The sequence below is a fragment of the Pongo pygmaeus genome, chromosome 8 (assembly GCF_028885625.2).
Source record: "Pongo pygmaeus isolate AG05252 chromosome 8, NHGRI_mPonPyg2-v2.0_pri, whole genome shotgun sequence".
NCBI lineage: Eukaryota > Metazoa > Chordata > Mammalia > Primates > Hominidae > Pongo > Pongo pygmaeus.
Window position 1 is genome coordinate 64,537,060 of NC_072381.2, and position 17,263 is coordinate 64,554,322.

At 50.4% G+C, this 17,263-nt stretch overlaps 1 protein-coding gene across 3 annotated transcripts in view; it reads left to right on the forward strand.

The window, feature by feature from the left end:
• The window catches only part of DLG5 (discs large MAGUK scaffold protein 5), a 135,643-nt gene that overhangs the window by 111,389 nt on the left and 6,991 nt on the right, over positions 1–17,263 (forward strand). For all 3 annotated transcript variants that reach the window (XM_054435604.2, XM_054435606.2, XM_054435605.2), the window contains 7 exons: positions 2,514–2,676; positions 2,834–2,967; positions 3,657–3,797; positions 5,139–5,322; positions 6,935–7,083; positions 7,950–8,120; positions 9,016–9,212. In XM_054435604.2, coding sequence (XP_054291579.1) covers positions 2,514–2,676; positions 2,834–2,967; positions 3,657–3,797; positions 5,139–5,322; positions 6,935–7,083; positions 7,950–8,120; positions 9,016–9,212 — 1,139 coding nt within the window. The remainder of the gene's footprint in view (positions 1–2,513; positions 2,677–2,833; positions 2,968–3,656; positions 3,798–5,138; positions 5,323–6,934; positions 7,084–7,949; positions 8,121–9,015; positions 9,213–17,263) is intronic.

The following is a 17,263-nucleotide window of genomic DNA, read 5'->3' on the forward strand; positions in this document are numbered from 1 at the left end:
AAGTATAGTATTTTATACTTGTTATGGAAAATCAGGGACATAGAAAAGTAGAAAGAAGGCCGAGTGCTGTGGTTCACGCCTGTAAGGAGGCCGAGGCAGGTGGATCACTGGAGGTCAGGAGTTTGAGACCAACCTGACCAACAAGGTGAAACCCCGTCTCTACTAAAAATACAAAAATTAGCCAGGCATGGTGGCGGGCACCTGTAGTCCCTGCTACTCGGGAGGCTGAGGCAGGAGAATTGCTTGAACCCGGGAGGCGGAGGTTGCAGTGAGCTGAGATCGCGCCATTGCACTCCAGCCTGGGTGACAGAGTGAGACTCCATCTCAAAAAATAAAAAACAGAAAAGTAGAAAGAAAAAAGTCACAGATAATTTCTTCAACAAGAGATTCAATTGCCATTACCCTTTGGAAATATATATATATATATATATATTACATGCTTTATTATTTATGTACATAATCAAATCTCCCTTAATGTTATGTTTTTAGCTATTTGTAATAGTTTAAGTATACTTTATAAACCTCTTTTGAGAAGCAGCTATTGTTTAGAGAAAACTTCTATGCCTATTACAAACAATTCAAATCATTCAGAAGACTATAAAGATTATCTCTGGCCGGGCGTGGTAGCCTATGCCTGTAATCCCAGCACTTTGGGTGGCTGAGACGGGCGTATCACCTGAGGTCAGGAGTTCGAGACCAGCCTGGCCAACATGGTGAAACCCTGTCTCTACTAAAAATACAAAAATTAGCTGGGCGTGGTGGCGCACACCTGTAATCCCAGCTACTTGAGAGGCTGAGGCAAGAGAATCGTTGGAACCCAGGAGGTGGAGGTTGCAGCGAGCTGAGATCATGCCACTGCACTCCAGTCTGGGTGACAGAGCAAGAATCGCCTCCAAAAAAAAAAGAAAGAAAAAAAAGATTAGCTTGGATCCCCTCACCTGGAGACACCATTGTTAACACTTGGTAATGTCCTACATAAGAAGCCTCCTTGTGCATAAATCCACACATACTTTTGTTTGCAGATGCAGATGAATATAAGTGAAATGATGCCGGTCGGGCCTCCCCACCCTGTGGTGTGTCCCTTACGTCTTTGCATGTCACTGGAACCTGGGAACCTGGTTCAGATCATCGTTCTGTTGGGTGGCTATTGCTGTGACTTAGTTGCTTGCTCCTTTATTGTGATACACGTGTTGTACGGAGGTGGACCTCTTTCTGCTCTGGGCCTCTGTTTCATCATCTAAGGCTGGGGCAGGAGGGTGATGTGGGGGTGGCTGTGTGCTGAGGGCTCTGCAGCTCTCAACAGCATGGGGCTGTAATCCATGTTGAATCGGAAGGGACCGTGGGTGTAGGCTGAGGTGGATCTGTCTGAGCTGGAGGGTCAAGGGAGGACTTCCAGAGTGGGCAAGTTTGGGAAGTGGGAACACTTTGGAGGGTGGGAGAAAGCAGGGACAACTCAAGAAGAATTTTAATCTGTCCTTCCCAAGAGGGCTGGGTCATAGGGCCACAGGCTGAGACTGCCAAGTGGGAAGCTGCTCTGCCTCCAGGTGGCCGGGGTGGGGTGGTTTAGGTGCCTCCCTGCTAGAATCTATCCTGACCATGTGCTGTAGAGGGGACCTGGACTGGCCCCCTCGGCCTTTGGCTATATGGTTTTATCCTGCGAGGAAAATCTCAGGTGTCCATACCTTGGAGGAATGAAGCCCTGGGTGGCGTGAAGTCCCAATGGGAGGCTCCGCATCACTCGACTCTCTTTTCTGTTATGTTCCAGGTGTCTCTGATTGTCTTTCTCCTCTGAGCGTCCCTTATCTTCTTTCTAACCTTTGTCGCCTTCCAGATGTCTCTGCCACCACAGATCTCTTCTGAGGCTGCATGTGGCCACCAGGCCCAGGTCTTCCACCATGCGGTTGGCCTGCCCAGAGGCTCCCTGCTGAGCCCCTGCCCCGGCACCCTTGGGTGCACTGTACAGCCCCAGGGCAGCAAGTGCATGGCTGCAGCCTTGCTCCCAGCCTTCTCCCTTTACAAAGGCTTGGGTCTGCAGCAGCTTAATTTCTGTGACCAGTTTGCATTACTCTGTGTAGCCAGTAAACATAAAACTGGATTATTTTCTGTTGCCCCCTTAGGATGGAATGTCATCCCAGGAGCCATCTCTTTTCCTTGGAGGGCATCTCAAGACCCCCCGGAGTTTGTAATTGCATATTGTGGGGCAGCTCCTCTCCTGTAATGAAAATCCACATGTATCAGTGTTTATAGTTCACACGGACCGTTCTCTGTGTCTTTGGCCTGGGTGGTTGCGTGTCTGTGTGTGCTGTGCTCTTGTTGCGTGAGGCTGTGGGAATGTGATTGTTTGTCACACAGGGGTGGGCCCACCATGTCCCCATGTAGCTGTGTCACAGTGGGAGCATCCAGGCTCAGGGCCCTTTCTGCACTGTCTGATCATATGCCTGATCGGAGAGCTCAGGCTCTCCCCAACCCTTTTGTTTGATCCTGAGTCCCTGAAACTTTTGACTTTTCCTTAGGCCTTATATGGAGGAGCCACGCCACGTGAAGGTGCAGAAGGGCTCAGAGCCGCTGGGCATCTCCATCGTGAGTGGAGAGAAGGGTGGCATCTACGTCTCCAAGGTGACCGTGGGGAGCATTGCTCACCAGGCCGGCCTCGAGTACGGGGATCAGTTACTGGAGGTGAGAGGGAGCTGCCGTCCTGCATGGCGCCCATGGAAACCTGCACTTCTTCCCCGTCTCTTCCTCCTAGGGAACAGCAGTGCTCCCAAGTCCCCCGGGCCTCCTCCCTGTCCACAGCCCCGACCCCCTCACTGAGCCCATCCTGGTGTTTTCCCAGTTCAACGGCATAAACCTGCGGAGCGCCACGGAGCAGCAGGCACGGCTCATCATCGGGCAGCAGTGTGATACCATCACCATCCTGGCCCAGTACAACCCCCACGTGCACCAGCTCAGCAGCCACTCCCGGTCCAGGTGAGTGCGGGCTTCTCCAGGCCATCTGGGCTGGGGGTGGAGAGGTGGGTGCAGCAGCACTCCGCTCATTGCAGGGAGACCCAGGGTGCCAGCCGTAAGTTCTGGGGATCCTACTGCTGCTAAAGAGAGAGTTGACCAGCCCTGGATTTTGGAAAAGGGGCATATATAGAGAGGCTGTCTCCTCCTGAAATGGGGTGTGGAAACAGATGGCCGTGGTCCCCCTGACCAGCAGGGGCCCATGGTAGCCAGGAGCTGTGGCCCTGGGGGTGGATTCTTGCTCAAAGTGTTTGGCTCCCTGTCCAGGAGCAGACGCTGTACACCTGTCTGTATCTGCCCCTGAGCTGTGGGTTGAAGGGCAGAAAAGAAGGGGAGCAACGCCTTGCAGTGCTGCACCACAAGCTCAGCAGGAGAGATGGGATGCACAGGCAGAGGAAAAGGGACAGGATGCTCACAGCTTCCTGAGGCCAGATGCCTTTGGAGAGGGCCCCTGAGCTGAGGACAGGTGGAGGGGAGAGGACAGGTGGATGTCATGGGTCCAGGCTTCTAATGTGTCTGCTCTGCTCAGGGCACAGGGTGTAGGGCTGTGTGACCTGGTCCCCATTTATAGCTCAGACCTAGTTGCCACAGGAGTGGGGGTGGCTCTGGGTGGCTTTGTACTGCTCCTTATCCCTCCTGTCCTCCGCCTCCAGCTCACACCTGGACCCTGCCAGTACGCACTCCACTCTCCAGGGCAGTGGCACCACCACCCCGGAGCATCCCTCTGTCATCGACCCACTGATGGAGCAGGACGAGGGGCCTAGCACCCCCGCCGCCAAGCAGAGCAGCTCCAGGTCAGCATATGTTGCTGTGAGCCTTCCCTGTGTCCACTTCGGCTGGGTGGGGCTGAGCACATTCTCCAAGTGGCGTGGGCACTGGGCAGCTGGCCTCATGTGCTGCAGGCCACACACCAGGTCTTCAGGAGTTGGGCCAGGAGCACGGCATTCCTTTTTTCCCTCCCTACTCTCTCTTTTCCTTTCTCTTTTTCTCCTGTTTTCTATTGACTTGTTTTTTCCCCTGCATCTTCTCTTTGTCTTCTCCTTTTCTTATTCACTTGCTTTCTGAGTCTGTCTTTGGACACATTCCCACAGTCATCAGCCACCCACAGCAGTGCTTCCCCCAGCGAAGTGGCAGACCAGTGCCGGGCATGTGCAGCACAGTCAGGGAGCCGGGAGGGCACTGCTGGCCGCCGAAGAGAAGGCAGGAAGATCACTGGAGTGTGGCAGGGGAGGTGGCAGCTGGATTAAAATGTTCAGGACAGGCAAGAGCCAAGAGTGGGCATAAAGAGAAGTCCAGGCTGAGGGAGCAGCAGAGTTCAGGAGGAGGAAGGAGCTCCATGGGAGCTGCACAGTGTCCAGCCTGGCCTGGGGCTGCAGGGAGGGCCATCCAGGCCAGGGTGTGACATGATCACTCTGCCGTCCTGGAGGAGCTGTGTCTCCAGCACTGAGAGGCCTTCACCAAGTCCTGGGCAGCATCTCACAGAATGAGGCCAGCTCTGCATTCCCTATACCAGAATCTGTCACGTTGGAACTTACCTGCTGCAAGGTTTTCCTCCTGGGTTGGTGTCTCCCCTGAAGCCCCCTTTATCTGTTTCCATCGCTGTCCCATCTCACTCCCTCCATGTGTTCAGCAGCTTACTTTCAGCTTCCCTCCCTTGACTGTAAGTGCCTTGATGGCAAGGGGCCCCTCTTCACGAGTTAGCAGTTGCTGGTCTATAGAAGCTGCTTCGTAGACATTTGCTGAATGCATTGCTGTGCTCTGGACAGTGAGGCCAACTTTACCTTTCCTTGGGAAGTACTAAGTTAGAAAAATGAGTGTGATCCACAGGGGAGGGAGGCCATCCTGATCTCTAAGGCATGAGATTGGTAGCCGGGCCCAGGAGCAGAGGCACTGATTTATGGTTTTGACCCCCCCCCCCAACTGGCTTTGGACCTGGGGTCTTGCCTTCATCTCCAGTGCACCTTAGCATCCTGCCTTGAATGCCGAGCCAGTAGAACTAGAGGCCACCTCTCAGCTCCCTGTGGTTCTGAGACCCCAAGAAGCAGGCAGAAAGCGGTTAGGGCATTGGCCACTGGTTTGTCTTTTTGTGCCTCCTCCTTGTGCACAGTTGAGGAACTTTGTTTTTTTCCTGAAAGGATTGCGGGAGATGCCAACAAGAAGACCCTGGAGCCACGCACTGTCTTCATCAGAAAGTCCCAGCTGGAGCTTGGGGTGCACTTGTGTGGTGGGAACCTGCATGGGGTGTTTGTGGCTGAAGTGGAGGATGACAGTCCTGCCAAGGGTCCTGACGGCCTCGTGCCGGGGGACCTCATCCTGGAGGTGAGTTCTGAGCTGCTGAGCAGGCCAGGCCTCCATCTACCTGCACAGTGGGCTTGCTGCCATCTCAGGTGGCACCAAAGACGGAGGAGTACAGCCTCTCATCTGGTGAGCCAGTCAGGGCTGACTTTTGTTGTTGTTGAGGCAGAGTCTTGCACTGTCGCCCAGGCTGGAGTGTACTGGCACAATCTCAGCTCACTGCAACCTTCACTTCCCAGGTTCAAGCGATTCTCCTGCCTCAGCCTTCCGAGTAGCTGGGACTACAGGCATGTGCCACGATACCCAGCTAATTTTTATATTTTTAGTAGAGACCAGGTTTCACCATGTTGCCCAGGCTGGTCTCAAACTCCTGACCTCAAGTGATCTGCCCACCTCGGCCTTCCAAATTGCTGTGATTACAGGCATGAGCTACCGTGCCCAGCTTCAGGATTGATTTTTTTTTTTTTTTTTTGGAGACAGAGTTTTGCTCTTGTTGCCCAGGCTGGAGTGTGGTGATGCAATCTCGACTCACCGCAACCTCCACCTCCCAGTTTCAAGCGATTCTCCTGCCTCAGCCTCCTGAGTAGCTGAGAATAAAGGCGTGCACCAACATGCCCAGCTAATTTTTTTTTGTATTTTTAGTAGAGACGGGGTTTCATCATGTTGGCCAGGCTAGTCTCAAACTCCTGACCTCAGGTGATCCACCCGCCTCGGCCTCCCAAAGTACAGGGATTACAGGCGTGAGCCACTGTGCCTGGTCAGGGTTGATTTTTAATCCCTGTAAACCCAGAATCCTGCCAAGCTCCTCTGAGGAGGTCCCTGTGAAGCCAGGCAGGCCATCGAGGGAACCCGAGGGCAGAGCCTTGGCTCAGGCCCTGGGCACCAGGAGGTGCTCGCCCTCAGGTGATGTAGCTGCAGGACTCTGTTCTGATGAGAGAGGATGGTGTTTCTCTGTGGTCTCCTGCCTCATGGGGGAGATGGTTTGTGAGAATATAAAGGCACAAGTTGGGCTGGGTTTGGTGGCTCACACCTGTGAATTTTAGGAGGCCAAGGTGGGAGAATTACTTGAGCCCAAGAGTTCAAGACCAGCCTGGGCGACATAGTGAGACCCTGTCTTTACAGAAAACAAAACAAAAAAATTAGTCAGGCGTGGTGGTGGAGTGTGCCTGTTGTCCCAGCTATTCTGGAGGCTGAGGTGGGAGGATCACTTGAGCCTAGGGAGGTATAGGCTACTGTGAGCTGTGATTGCACCACTGCACTCAGTCTGTGTGACAGAGGGAGACCCTGTTTCAGAAAATAAATAAATAAATAAAAGCACAGGCAGCATCAGCAAGAGGAAGGTCCCTATTCTGAAAAGCCCAGACTTGCCGGTCACCAGAACGGGGTTTTTCCTGGATAAGCTGTCAAGGGCAGGGCAGCCACTTGGCAGAGGACTTGGTGTCCAGGGAGCATGCACGGGACCTGGAGGCTGGGGAGACCATGAAGACTTAGTCCTTCCTGCAGAGGGGAGGCAGCCAGAGTCTCAGTTAAGGAGGGATGTTGAATTTCTGCCGTATGGTCCGCACTGGCCCCTCTGGGGTGCCCAAGCTGCCCCCTGGCTTCTGCCTTCTGATGCATCCACCCCCATCCCTGGCAGTATGGCAGCCTGGACGTGCGGAACAAGACAGTGGAGGAAGTCTACGTGGAGATGCTGAAGCCCAGGGATGGCGTCCGCCTGAAGGTGCAGTACCGCCCCGAGGAGTTCACGAAGGCCAAGGGCCTGCCTGGTGACAGCTTCTACATCAGGTACCAGTGGCTGGGGAATCGGTGGGAGATTTGGAGCCAGAGGAGAGGGTTTCGCTGGAGACTCTCTTCCTGGTGAATGGCTCTCTGTTTCTTGCCCCCCAAGGCTGGGGCCATGATCATCATTCCTTGACACTCAATCTGCACGCTTATTTATGGTGAGATGATTGTGACTTAAAACAACCCTTTAGGGCTTAAAGAACCAGATGGGCTCCCTCTTTAGGGCTTAAGTCCTGGAAAATTTGGAGGCAGTCGAGCCCCGTTTTCCTGTGTGCTGTGCTCCTCTTTTTCTGGTATCCCCCAAGCCAGGTTTGCAGATCCTTCTGCAGTGTGTGTGGACTTCCAGGCATCTTCAGTGCCCTTACTACTGTATGAAATGCTGTGGGCATTTAGGGATGGCAGCAGGCTTTCTAGGAGGAGCTCAGAGCTTTCTTCACATTTCCTAAGATTCAAGATCACAGAAAGCATGAGAACACTGATGCGGTACAACTCCTGTCTCTAGGGTAGAAGATGACATATTTCCATCCTAGAGAGATTCCAGTCTGTAGGAACCAGGGGCCGGGCCCGGGCTTCGAGGAGGGAGGCAACTGGGAAAGGCCACCTGGAAAGGGAAGTTATGGCCTCAGATCTTGGTGAGTTCTTTGATGGGGATGCGCCCTCAGTGTTAGGGGAGCAAAGGCAGTCTTTGCCCCTTTATGTAAAACACAGGGCTCCCCACTTTGAGAATCACCACCTTCGGCAATTCCTGATCAAGTTTGGAGACAGCCCAAAGCAGAATGGCAGCCTTAGGGGCCTGGCCACAGAATATACCTGGTTTGTGCTTGGTGGCCAGAGCCGCCTGATCGTGTTCCTTCTGTGCTGTGGTCCAGGGCCTTATACGACCGGCTGGCAGATGTGGAGCATGAGTTGAGCTTTAAGAAGGATGACATTCTCTACGTGGATGACACCTTGCCCCAGGGCACGTTCGGGTCCTGGATGGCTTGGCAGCTGGACGAGAATGCCCAGAAGATCCAGCGCGGGCAGATTCCCAGCAAATATGTGTAAGTGTTCTCCGGGCCTGGGGTGGGGTGGGGCAGGGGTCGCCAAGGGCCACCAGCCATGGAGCTGTCCCATGGGAGGGGGCTGGGGCCAGGGCTGCTGGAGGAGGGATTCTGCTTCTTATCTTAGCTTCTGCTCTCTACATTTTGCCAAAAGTGCTGGTCTGAAAAGCTGCTCCTAGTGTGAGTCAGTGCTGTATAGAGCACAGTGATGGGTCAGAAGGCATAATTTGTTTTAGAAAAATGGATTTATGGAGATACTCATGCCTTGCCACTCCCTCAAAGTGTACCATTCAGTGGTTTTCAACATATTCATAGGTGTGTGCAGCCGCCACTACACTTAATTTTAGAGCATTTCCATCACCTCAAACAAACCCCAGACCCATTAGCTGTCAGCCCCTTATCCCACTGTCCTCCCACCCAGCCCTCAGCCCTAGGCAGCCACTACTTTACTTTTGATACCCATGGGTCTCCCTGTCTGGACTCCTGTGTGGATGGGATTGCATAGTGTGGCCTTTCATCTGGCTCCTGTCACTGAGCATGTTTTCAAGGCAGCCTGCATCCCTGCATCATTTCCCTTCTATGGCAGGAAGCGTAACTTGTCATGTCACCAATTGAAGGCTGTCCTAGCAGTTCCTTTTGACACCGAGCTGAATATGCTGTAGTAGAAAAAATCGCCTGCTCTGAGAGTTTGCCCTGTGCTGGTGTTTGTGTCGCCGCCACAGCATGTACCGAGGGTTCCCAGGGGCGTGGGAGGAGATGTAGCCTTGAGACCTGCCAAGGAGTGTTGGGGGAGCCCGGTGCCTGGCCCACCCTTGCTTTTCTCACCAGGAAGGGCAGGAAGGGCAGGGCAGCAGGGTCTCGATGGCCCTGCCCAGCATTGTCCCCTGTGCCACAGGATGGACCAAGAATTCTCCAGGAGGCTCAGCATGTCTGAAGTCAAAGATGACAATAGCGCCACAAAGACGCTGTCAGCGGCTGCACGCCGGTCCTTTTTTCGGAGGAAACACAAGCACAAACGCAGCGGGTCCAAGGACGGGAAAGACCTGCTCGCCTTGGATGCCTTTTCCAATGACTCCATTCCACTCTTTGAAGGCAAGTGGCTGAGCTCATTTTCCAGTGGGCTCTCCAGATGGGGCTTGCTGTGGATCCAGGAGCTCCACAACAGGGACTTAAACAAAAGAGAGTCTTACTTTGCTTTTGTGCACAAGTCTGAAGGTGTGTGTTCGGCTTGGTTGGGGGGTGCTGCCATCTTCAGAGCCACATCTATGGGGTGTGGCTTCCATCCCCCCGGTCACCGCCTGTCAGTGCAGCTGCAGCCATCATGTCCCTGTTTCAGGCAGCAGGAGGAAGGAAGGGGTGGTAAGGCAGAAGTGTGCCTCAGCTGAGTGTGCCTCTTTCAGCAGCTATCTGGAAGCCCTAACCTGTGACTTCAACTTACATCTCACTGTCCACTTGCATGTGCAAGAGAGGTCAAAAAGGCATGTTTTGGCTGGGCACAGCAGCTCACACGTTTAATCCCAGCACTTTGGGAGGCTGAGGTGGGTGGATCACCTGAGGTCAGGAGTTCAAGACCAGCCTGGCCAACATGGTGAAACCCTGTCTCTACTAAAAATACAAAAATTCGCCAGGTGTGGTGGCATGCACCTGTAATCCCAGCTACTTGGGAGGTTGAGGCAGGAGAATCGTTTGAACCCAGGAGGCGGAGGTGCAGTGAGCCAAGATCGCGCCACCGTACTCCAGCCTGGGTGACAGAGCAAGATCCTGTCTCAAAAAATAATTAAAACCAAAAGAAAAGGCATGTTTTAGCTGGGTGCATTGCTGGCCTCAGTAAGAGGTTCAGTTACTAAGGAAGAATGGAGGGGTTAGCTATTGGGTAGTCAAGAAGCAATCTCTGCTGAGTGCCTTGCTTGCCATTTGTTTTTAGGTTCTTACAGGCTGCTTGGTAGTGACCAAGAGCTGTCAGTTTCTGCAGAACTTCGGCATTTCTGGCCTCAGTCCTGTGTTCATTAACAAGTCTTATATAATCTTTCTGGAGCAAGATGCTAGTCCAGGGCTGGAGTTGAGTGATAGGAGATGTCAGACATCCCCTGGTAGACAGCCCTTGTGGAAAGGATGCATTTGTCCTTTAAAGCAAGAGGCCCTTAGGAACGTGGCTCCCAGGGCCCTGGTGTGTGTCTACTGTCTACTGTCCTAGAATGTACCCTCCCTGGCAATCAGGTGTGGGGGTGGCAGTAAGCAGCAGAGTGTAGGGCAGCTGGCTGCCTCCCTCCCTCTCTTCCCTTTTTACAATGAAGACCTTAGGCCTAGGGAGTTCAGTGGATCACACTGTAGTTCATGGCCCACTGTCACTATCAGCTGGGACAAGGGTTGGCAAACTATTGGCCATGGACCGAGTGTGGACCACTGCCTGTTTTTAAATGGTCTGTGAGCTGAGCATGGGTTTTTACACTTCTTAAAATGTAAGATGTAGAAAAGTCTATTAGCCCTTTGCTGATAACAATTGCTTAATTTTGCCGTTTTGCCTTCAAAGCCTAAAATATTTACTATCTTGCCCCTTATAGAAAAAGTTTAGGCCAGGCATGGTGGTGCACACCTGTAATCCCAGCACTTTGGGAGGCCGAGGTGGGTGGATCACTTGAGGCAGGGAGTTGAAGACCAGCCTGGCCAACATGGTGAAACCCCATCTCTACTAAAAAATACAAAAATTAGCCTGGTGCGGTGGCTCATGCCTGTAGTTCCAGCTACCGAAGAGGCTGAGGCAGGAAGATTGCTTCAGCCTGGGAGGTCAAGAGCTGCAGTGAACTGTGATCACGCCACTGCACTCTAGCCCAGGCAACAGAGTGAGACCCTGTCTCCAAAAAAAAAAAAAAAAAAAAAAAGCCAACCTGTTAATCAAGGCAAGGTTTCTCTCTTATTTTGCTTTTTTTCCTTCACTCTCTTTGGCTTCTACTCTTGTGCCCTCTGCTTCTTTCTCCGTAGGTGCCATCTCCATTATGTTTGGCATTTGTCCAGTGGTGCTAGCGTCTTTGAAAAGTAGCCCTTTGCCTATTCTTCCTTTTAGCTCTTCAGGTGTTTTTCAGTATATATCTTGAAGTTGTCATTAGGTACATACACCTTTTGCATTGTTACACCTTCCTGGTAAATTAACCTTTTTATCGTTATAAAATGCCCTTCTTGATCTCCAGGAATGTTTCTTGCTGAAAGTCTATTTTATGTGATATTTTTATTGACATTACCAGTTTTCTTTTGGTTATCTTTGGCACAGTTTATCTTTTTCTTTTACTTCAAACTTTTCTGTCACTTTATATTTAAATATCGCTTATAAGCAGCATGTGGGACTTTTTAAATCCACTGTGGCAATCTGTCTTTTAAAAAATTTTATCCAAGTGTAACATACATACAGCAATGCACACATTCATTTACAGAAAAGTGAGCAGTGTGAGGAATTTCCACAATTTGAACACCCCTGTGGCAGTCTTGATTGTTTCATCAAGAGTATTTACCCCATTACATAAAGTAGACATTTCCCATCTTACTGTTTGTTTTCTATTCATTCTACCTCGTTTATGTTTGTCTTCTTTCTTGCTTTTTAAAAATGAATCATGTGTTTGTTTTATTCTGCCCCTATATCATCTACTGTTATCCTCTCACATCTACTAGTGTTTAGTTGTTTCTATTTTATTCTTTTGGGGGTTAAAATAGACCTCACAGTGTGCACCTTTGACTTACTGCTAAGAGAAATCATTGCTTTGATCACTTCCCTGATAATTCTAAGACATCAAACCACTAACTCCATTTATCTCTTTTCTAACTTTGATACTATTCTCATTTTATTTTATTATTATTTTTTTTTTTGAGGCAGAATTTCGCTCTGTCGCCCAGGCCAGAGTGCAGTGGTACAATCTCGGCTCACTGCAACCTCCGCATCCCAGGTTCAAGCGATTTTCCTGCCTCAGCCTGCCGAGTAGCTGGGATTACAGGTGCCTGTCACCACATCTGGCTAATTTTTGTATTTTTAGTAGAGACGGGGTTTCACCATGTTGGCCAGGCTGGTCTTGAAACTCCTGACCTCAAGTGAGCCGCCCGCCTTGGCCTCCCAAAGTGCAAGGCACTGCATCCGGGATTACAGGCGCAAGGCACTGCGCCCGGCCATACTTTTCTCATTTTAATTCTACAGATACTTTAACTCTGACTCAGTCTGTCCATTTGCACATCAGTTATTCATCGGATTTGCCTTTTACATTTCCATTGCTCTTTATTCCTTCCTGCAGTTTTGTGCTTCTGATTTTGTTTTCTTTCTGCTAAACAACTTGCAGAAATGTTTTTCTTGTAGTGCAGGTTTTTTGGTGACACATCCTGTCAGTGTTTGTGTCTGAAAATGTCCATTTTAATATCATTTTTGGAGATTCTCACTGGATATAGAATTTTAGATTGGTGGATGTTTTACTTGGGTGCTTTAAAGATATCATTCCTGGTCCCTGGCTCTCTTTGTGTAGTAGTTTCCTGTGGCCGCTGTACCCAATTACCACAGACTGTGCGGCTTCAAACACACAGGTTTATCCTCCCCCAGTTCTGGAGGCCAGAAGTCCACACTCAGGACCACTGGGTCAGTCAAATTGTTGGCCAACCTTCGCTCCCTCGGGGCTTGAGGAGAGAGCCTGTTCCTTGCCCCTCCCAGCTTCCGGTGACTGCCGCCAAGCCTTTGCTGTGGCCACATCACTGTCATCTTCAAATCTCATCTGCTCCGTCTTCACGTCACCTCGTCCTCCACGTGGGTCTCTCTCTCAACTCCCTCTGCCTCTCAGAGACCCGTGGGGTTTTATTTAGGACCCACCCAGATACTCCAGGAAAAGCCCTTCCTCCCAAGGCCTTTAACTGAATCATCGCTTCTTTCATTGAATAAGGTGTAATGCTCATGGGATCTGGGGCTTAGGACATGAGTCAGTCTTTGGGGAACACTTGTCAGCCTGCCACACTCATTGCTGGTGAGAAGTCATCTTTCCAGGCTCAGTGCTGAAGGCAGTGCCACCACCCGTCCACCACCATGTGTGGGTAGGGTTTTCTCTGCCTTCCTTTCTCAGAAAGAAACTTCTTAATTTCTTACCATACCATGCGTCCCCTGTGTGGTTTTCTTTGTGTTTATCCTGCTCAGAAGGTTCTTAGCACTTTTTACATCTGTAGCTTGGTGGTGTGGTCGGTTTTGGAGATTCCTGGCCGCGGTTTCTTTCCCATTGCTTCTGTGCTGACCTCGCCTCTCCTTGGGGTTTTCGTTCTTTGACGATACCCTGTCTGTCTCCTGTCTTCTGGGCTCTTTTTCTCCTGTATTTTCCACTTCTTTCTTTCTCTCCATGATTCAGCCAGCCTGGTTGTTTTCTACTCTTTTTTCCTGTTCATTATTCCACTCTTCTGTTACATCCATTATGTTCTTACTTTCAGAAGTTGTATTTTATTTATCACTCTAGAGTTTCCCCCTGGTTCTTTTTTACCAGGCTTTAATTCTCTGCTGAGACTTTCCCTCTTGTCATCTGTCCTCTTAAATACTTGAATCGTATGTTTGTAAAGACTGCGTTTGGTAACTGTCATGTGTGGTCATCCCTGAGTCTCTTTCTGTGGTCTTTGTTTTTCTTGGTTCTGCCCCATGATATGCCTGGTTATTGTTTATTGAGATGTCAGAAGTTATGTTTAGGGGATTTTTGGGGCTCTGAGTGATGTTGCTAGCCTCCAGAGAGGGTCTGCCCTCTGCTCTGGAGATAGCCGCTGCTCGCACATCACTTCGATCCAGCCACAGACTCAGCTGACCTCAGGCTGGGTTGCAGCTTTTGTGCAGCTGGTGGTTCACCTGACCCTAGGGGGTGGCCCACCAGTGGTCCCAGCCTGGGGTGTTCCCTAGGGCCGCTCCTCCCTAGGGAACCTTGACTTCCAGTTTCTCACTCTTCAGCACTGGGAGGCCATGGAACACTGCTCAGTGTCTTAGTGACTTTCTTAGATGCTTAGCTTCTTGCTTTTCATAGCTTAAGAATTTGGCAAATGGCTTTAAGGGAAAACCTGTGATACCAGACTTAGTTCTTTGCCCTTGCCTTCCTCTGGAATCATGACCCACCAGGTCCTGGCAGCCGTGAACTACGTTTTGATCTCACCTGCTTTGGAGATTTTCAGAAACTTTTCGTGGGTTCTCAGTCCTTAGCGGCCCTGTGCCTGGGTTCTCAGCCCTCAGCAGCAGCCCTGTGCCTGGGTTCTCAGCCCTCAGCAGCGGCCCTGTGCCTGGGTTCTCAGCCCTCAGCAGCGGCCCTGTGCCTGGGTTCTCAGCCCTCAGCAGCGGCCCTCTGCCTGGGTTCTCAGCCCTCAGCAGCGGCCCTGTGCCTGAGTTCTCAGCCCTCAGCAGCGGCCCTCTGCCTGGGTTCTCGGTCCTTATCAGCGGCCCTCTGCCTGGGTTCCCAGCCCCTCAGCAGTGGCCCTCTGCCTGGGTTCTCTGCCCTTCACTCTCACTTTAGAAGTCTCCAGTTGCTCTGAAGGGGGAAAGGCCTGCAGAATGTCAGCTTCTAATACTCCGGTTTCCTTCTCTCCAGGATCTTGGCATCTCAAATCCTGTCTTGTCTCTGCCACTCTACGATGCCTTCAAAAAGATATTTCTCATTTTTTACCCAGATTTTCTAGTTGTTCTCCAAGGGATGCTGCAAGCTGTTCCATTATACCTGGGAGTGGTAATCCCTGTGTAGTAGTTTAAAAGTTACCCCAGCTAATTCTAATGCACAGTGGGTTTTGAATTCCTGCTTTAGTTTATTGCTTCCAACTACTGCATAGCATCCCTGGTACTCCCCACCCTGCTGATTATGCACCCACCTGCAATGGTCTCCTAAGTGGACTCAACTCTCCCCCACCCAGAGGACACTGCATGTCTTTATGCTTGCTCCTTTAGGGGCTTGTGCAGGAGTGTCTCAGGAATATATGGAGGACTGGTTTTCCTTTTATCTTAGTCTGCTAGGGCCGCCGTAACCAAATACCACAGGCCGGGCATGGTAGCTCACACCTGTAATCCCAGCACTTTGGGAGGCTGAGGCAAGAGGATCGCTTGAGGCCAGGAGTTTGAGACCAGCCTGGGCAACATGGCAAGACTCCCATCTCTACAAAAACTTTAAAAAACTAATCAAGTGTGGTGGCGTGTGCCTGTAGTCCCAGCTACTCAGGAGGCTGAGGCTGGAGATCACCTAAGCCCAGGAGTTCAGTGCTGCAATGAGCTATGATTGTGCCACTCCTCTTCAGCCTGGCAACAAAGCAAGAGCATATCTCAAAAACAAAAACAAACCAAAAAACCAATACCACAGACTAGGTGACTTATATAACAAGAATTCATTTTCTCACAGTTCTTGAGGTTGGAAATCCAAGACCTGGGTGCCAGTGTGGTTGGTTCTGGTGAGGGCTGTCATCCTGCCTTGTACGCGGCTGCCTCCTTGCTGTGTCCTCACATGTTGGAGACAGAGAGATCTCTGATGTCTCTTCCTCTTAAAAAGCCACAGTTCTATCAGATTAGGGCCTTGCTCTTCTGACCTCATTTAACTTAACCTCCTGAAGGCTCCGTCTCCAAATGTAGTCACATTGGGGCTTAGGGCTTCAACATATAAATGTTGAGGGGACATAGTTCAGTCCACAGCACCTTTTAAAGAAAGCCATTGCAGTATGGTCTAAGGTTGGAACCCCCAAGACCATGCCTTTGCTCTGCCCTGATTAGCTGTGACCTTGGATAGGCTGTTTTTCTTCTCCAGTTGGAGTCAGTGACTCGTAAGATGCTGTCTAGTCTTACAATTCTGTAATTATGAGGACATCTGACAAAGAAGATTGTCAGGGAGGAACAGGAATCTCCTAAATTGGTACCCCACAGTGTGGAATGTTAATAGTCATTAAGGGAGAATATGGTTTTTTTTAACCATTAACATTTTAATGTATTTCTTACCAGTTTTTTACTTAATACAACAAAACTGGGATTACACTGCATTATACTGTTTTCATCCAGGTATTTCCACTATCATATTGTTAGCATCTTCCCATCTCAGTAATATTCTTCCAAACCATTCTTTTAAGCACTATATTGAATTCCACCCTACAGCGACTGTGCCATAATTTGAGAATATGATTCTTATACCAGTAAATGGAGGGAATGGTGACGTAGTGTCCATCAGCAGGGAAGTGGATAAGTCGATCCAGAGTAAGTGTTAATGGGATGCCCAAAAGGAGCAGAGAGGCCCACGACGAATCACCAGGGATGCCTCCCAGAAACACAGCCCCGGACAAGGAGCGAGTTATAAAGTATCCACAGACACACTTAAACAATATATATTCTAGGTTTTCTTTAGCATATAAAAATCAGTTTATAAGAAGAACTAGGATACACTTCCAGCTCGTAATAGTGGTTACCTTCAAGGAGGCCAGTGGGGACTGGGGTTGGGGAAGGGGTATCAGAGAGGAGTGCTGGCCTTATCCATGAGGTTCAGATTTGTTACAGAAAGGATTTGTTTATGTAAACTCCTTTTGGAGGAAGTTCTTTGCCCTTGACTTCTCCTCAGAGCCTTCACTCAGAACCACATGGGGTTCTAAGGTGGTGATTGTGACCACCAAACCCTCCTCCAGTTTTAAACAACAGAGCTGCTGGTCACCAGGTTAGGAAGTGCTGTGTAAAAGACTGTGTGGATGTTTGTAGATAATGATCAGTTTTATTATTTTATTTATTTTTATTGAGATCTAGTCTTGCTCTGTTGCCCAGGCTGGAGTACAGTGGTGCAGTCTTGGCTCACTGCAACCTCCGCCTCCTGGGTTCAAGTGATTGTTGTGCTTCAGCCTCCCGAGTAGCTGGGATTACAGGTGTGCTCCAGCACACCTGGCTAATTTTTGTATTTTTAGTAGAGACGGGGTCTTGCCTTATTGGCCAGGCTGGTCTCAAACTCCTGACCTCAAGCGATCCACCTGCCTCAGCCTCCCAAAGTGCTGGGATTACAGACATGAGCCACCATGCCCAGCAGTGATCACTTCTAAAAAACACACACACAGGGACAGGGCAAGAGAAGAGGCGAGACTTTACTTACTCCCCCTGAGTTTGCCCACAGGTTGGTCTTCATGGAGCCTGCTGCTGCAGCTGGCACTGTGCTTGTGTT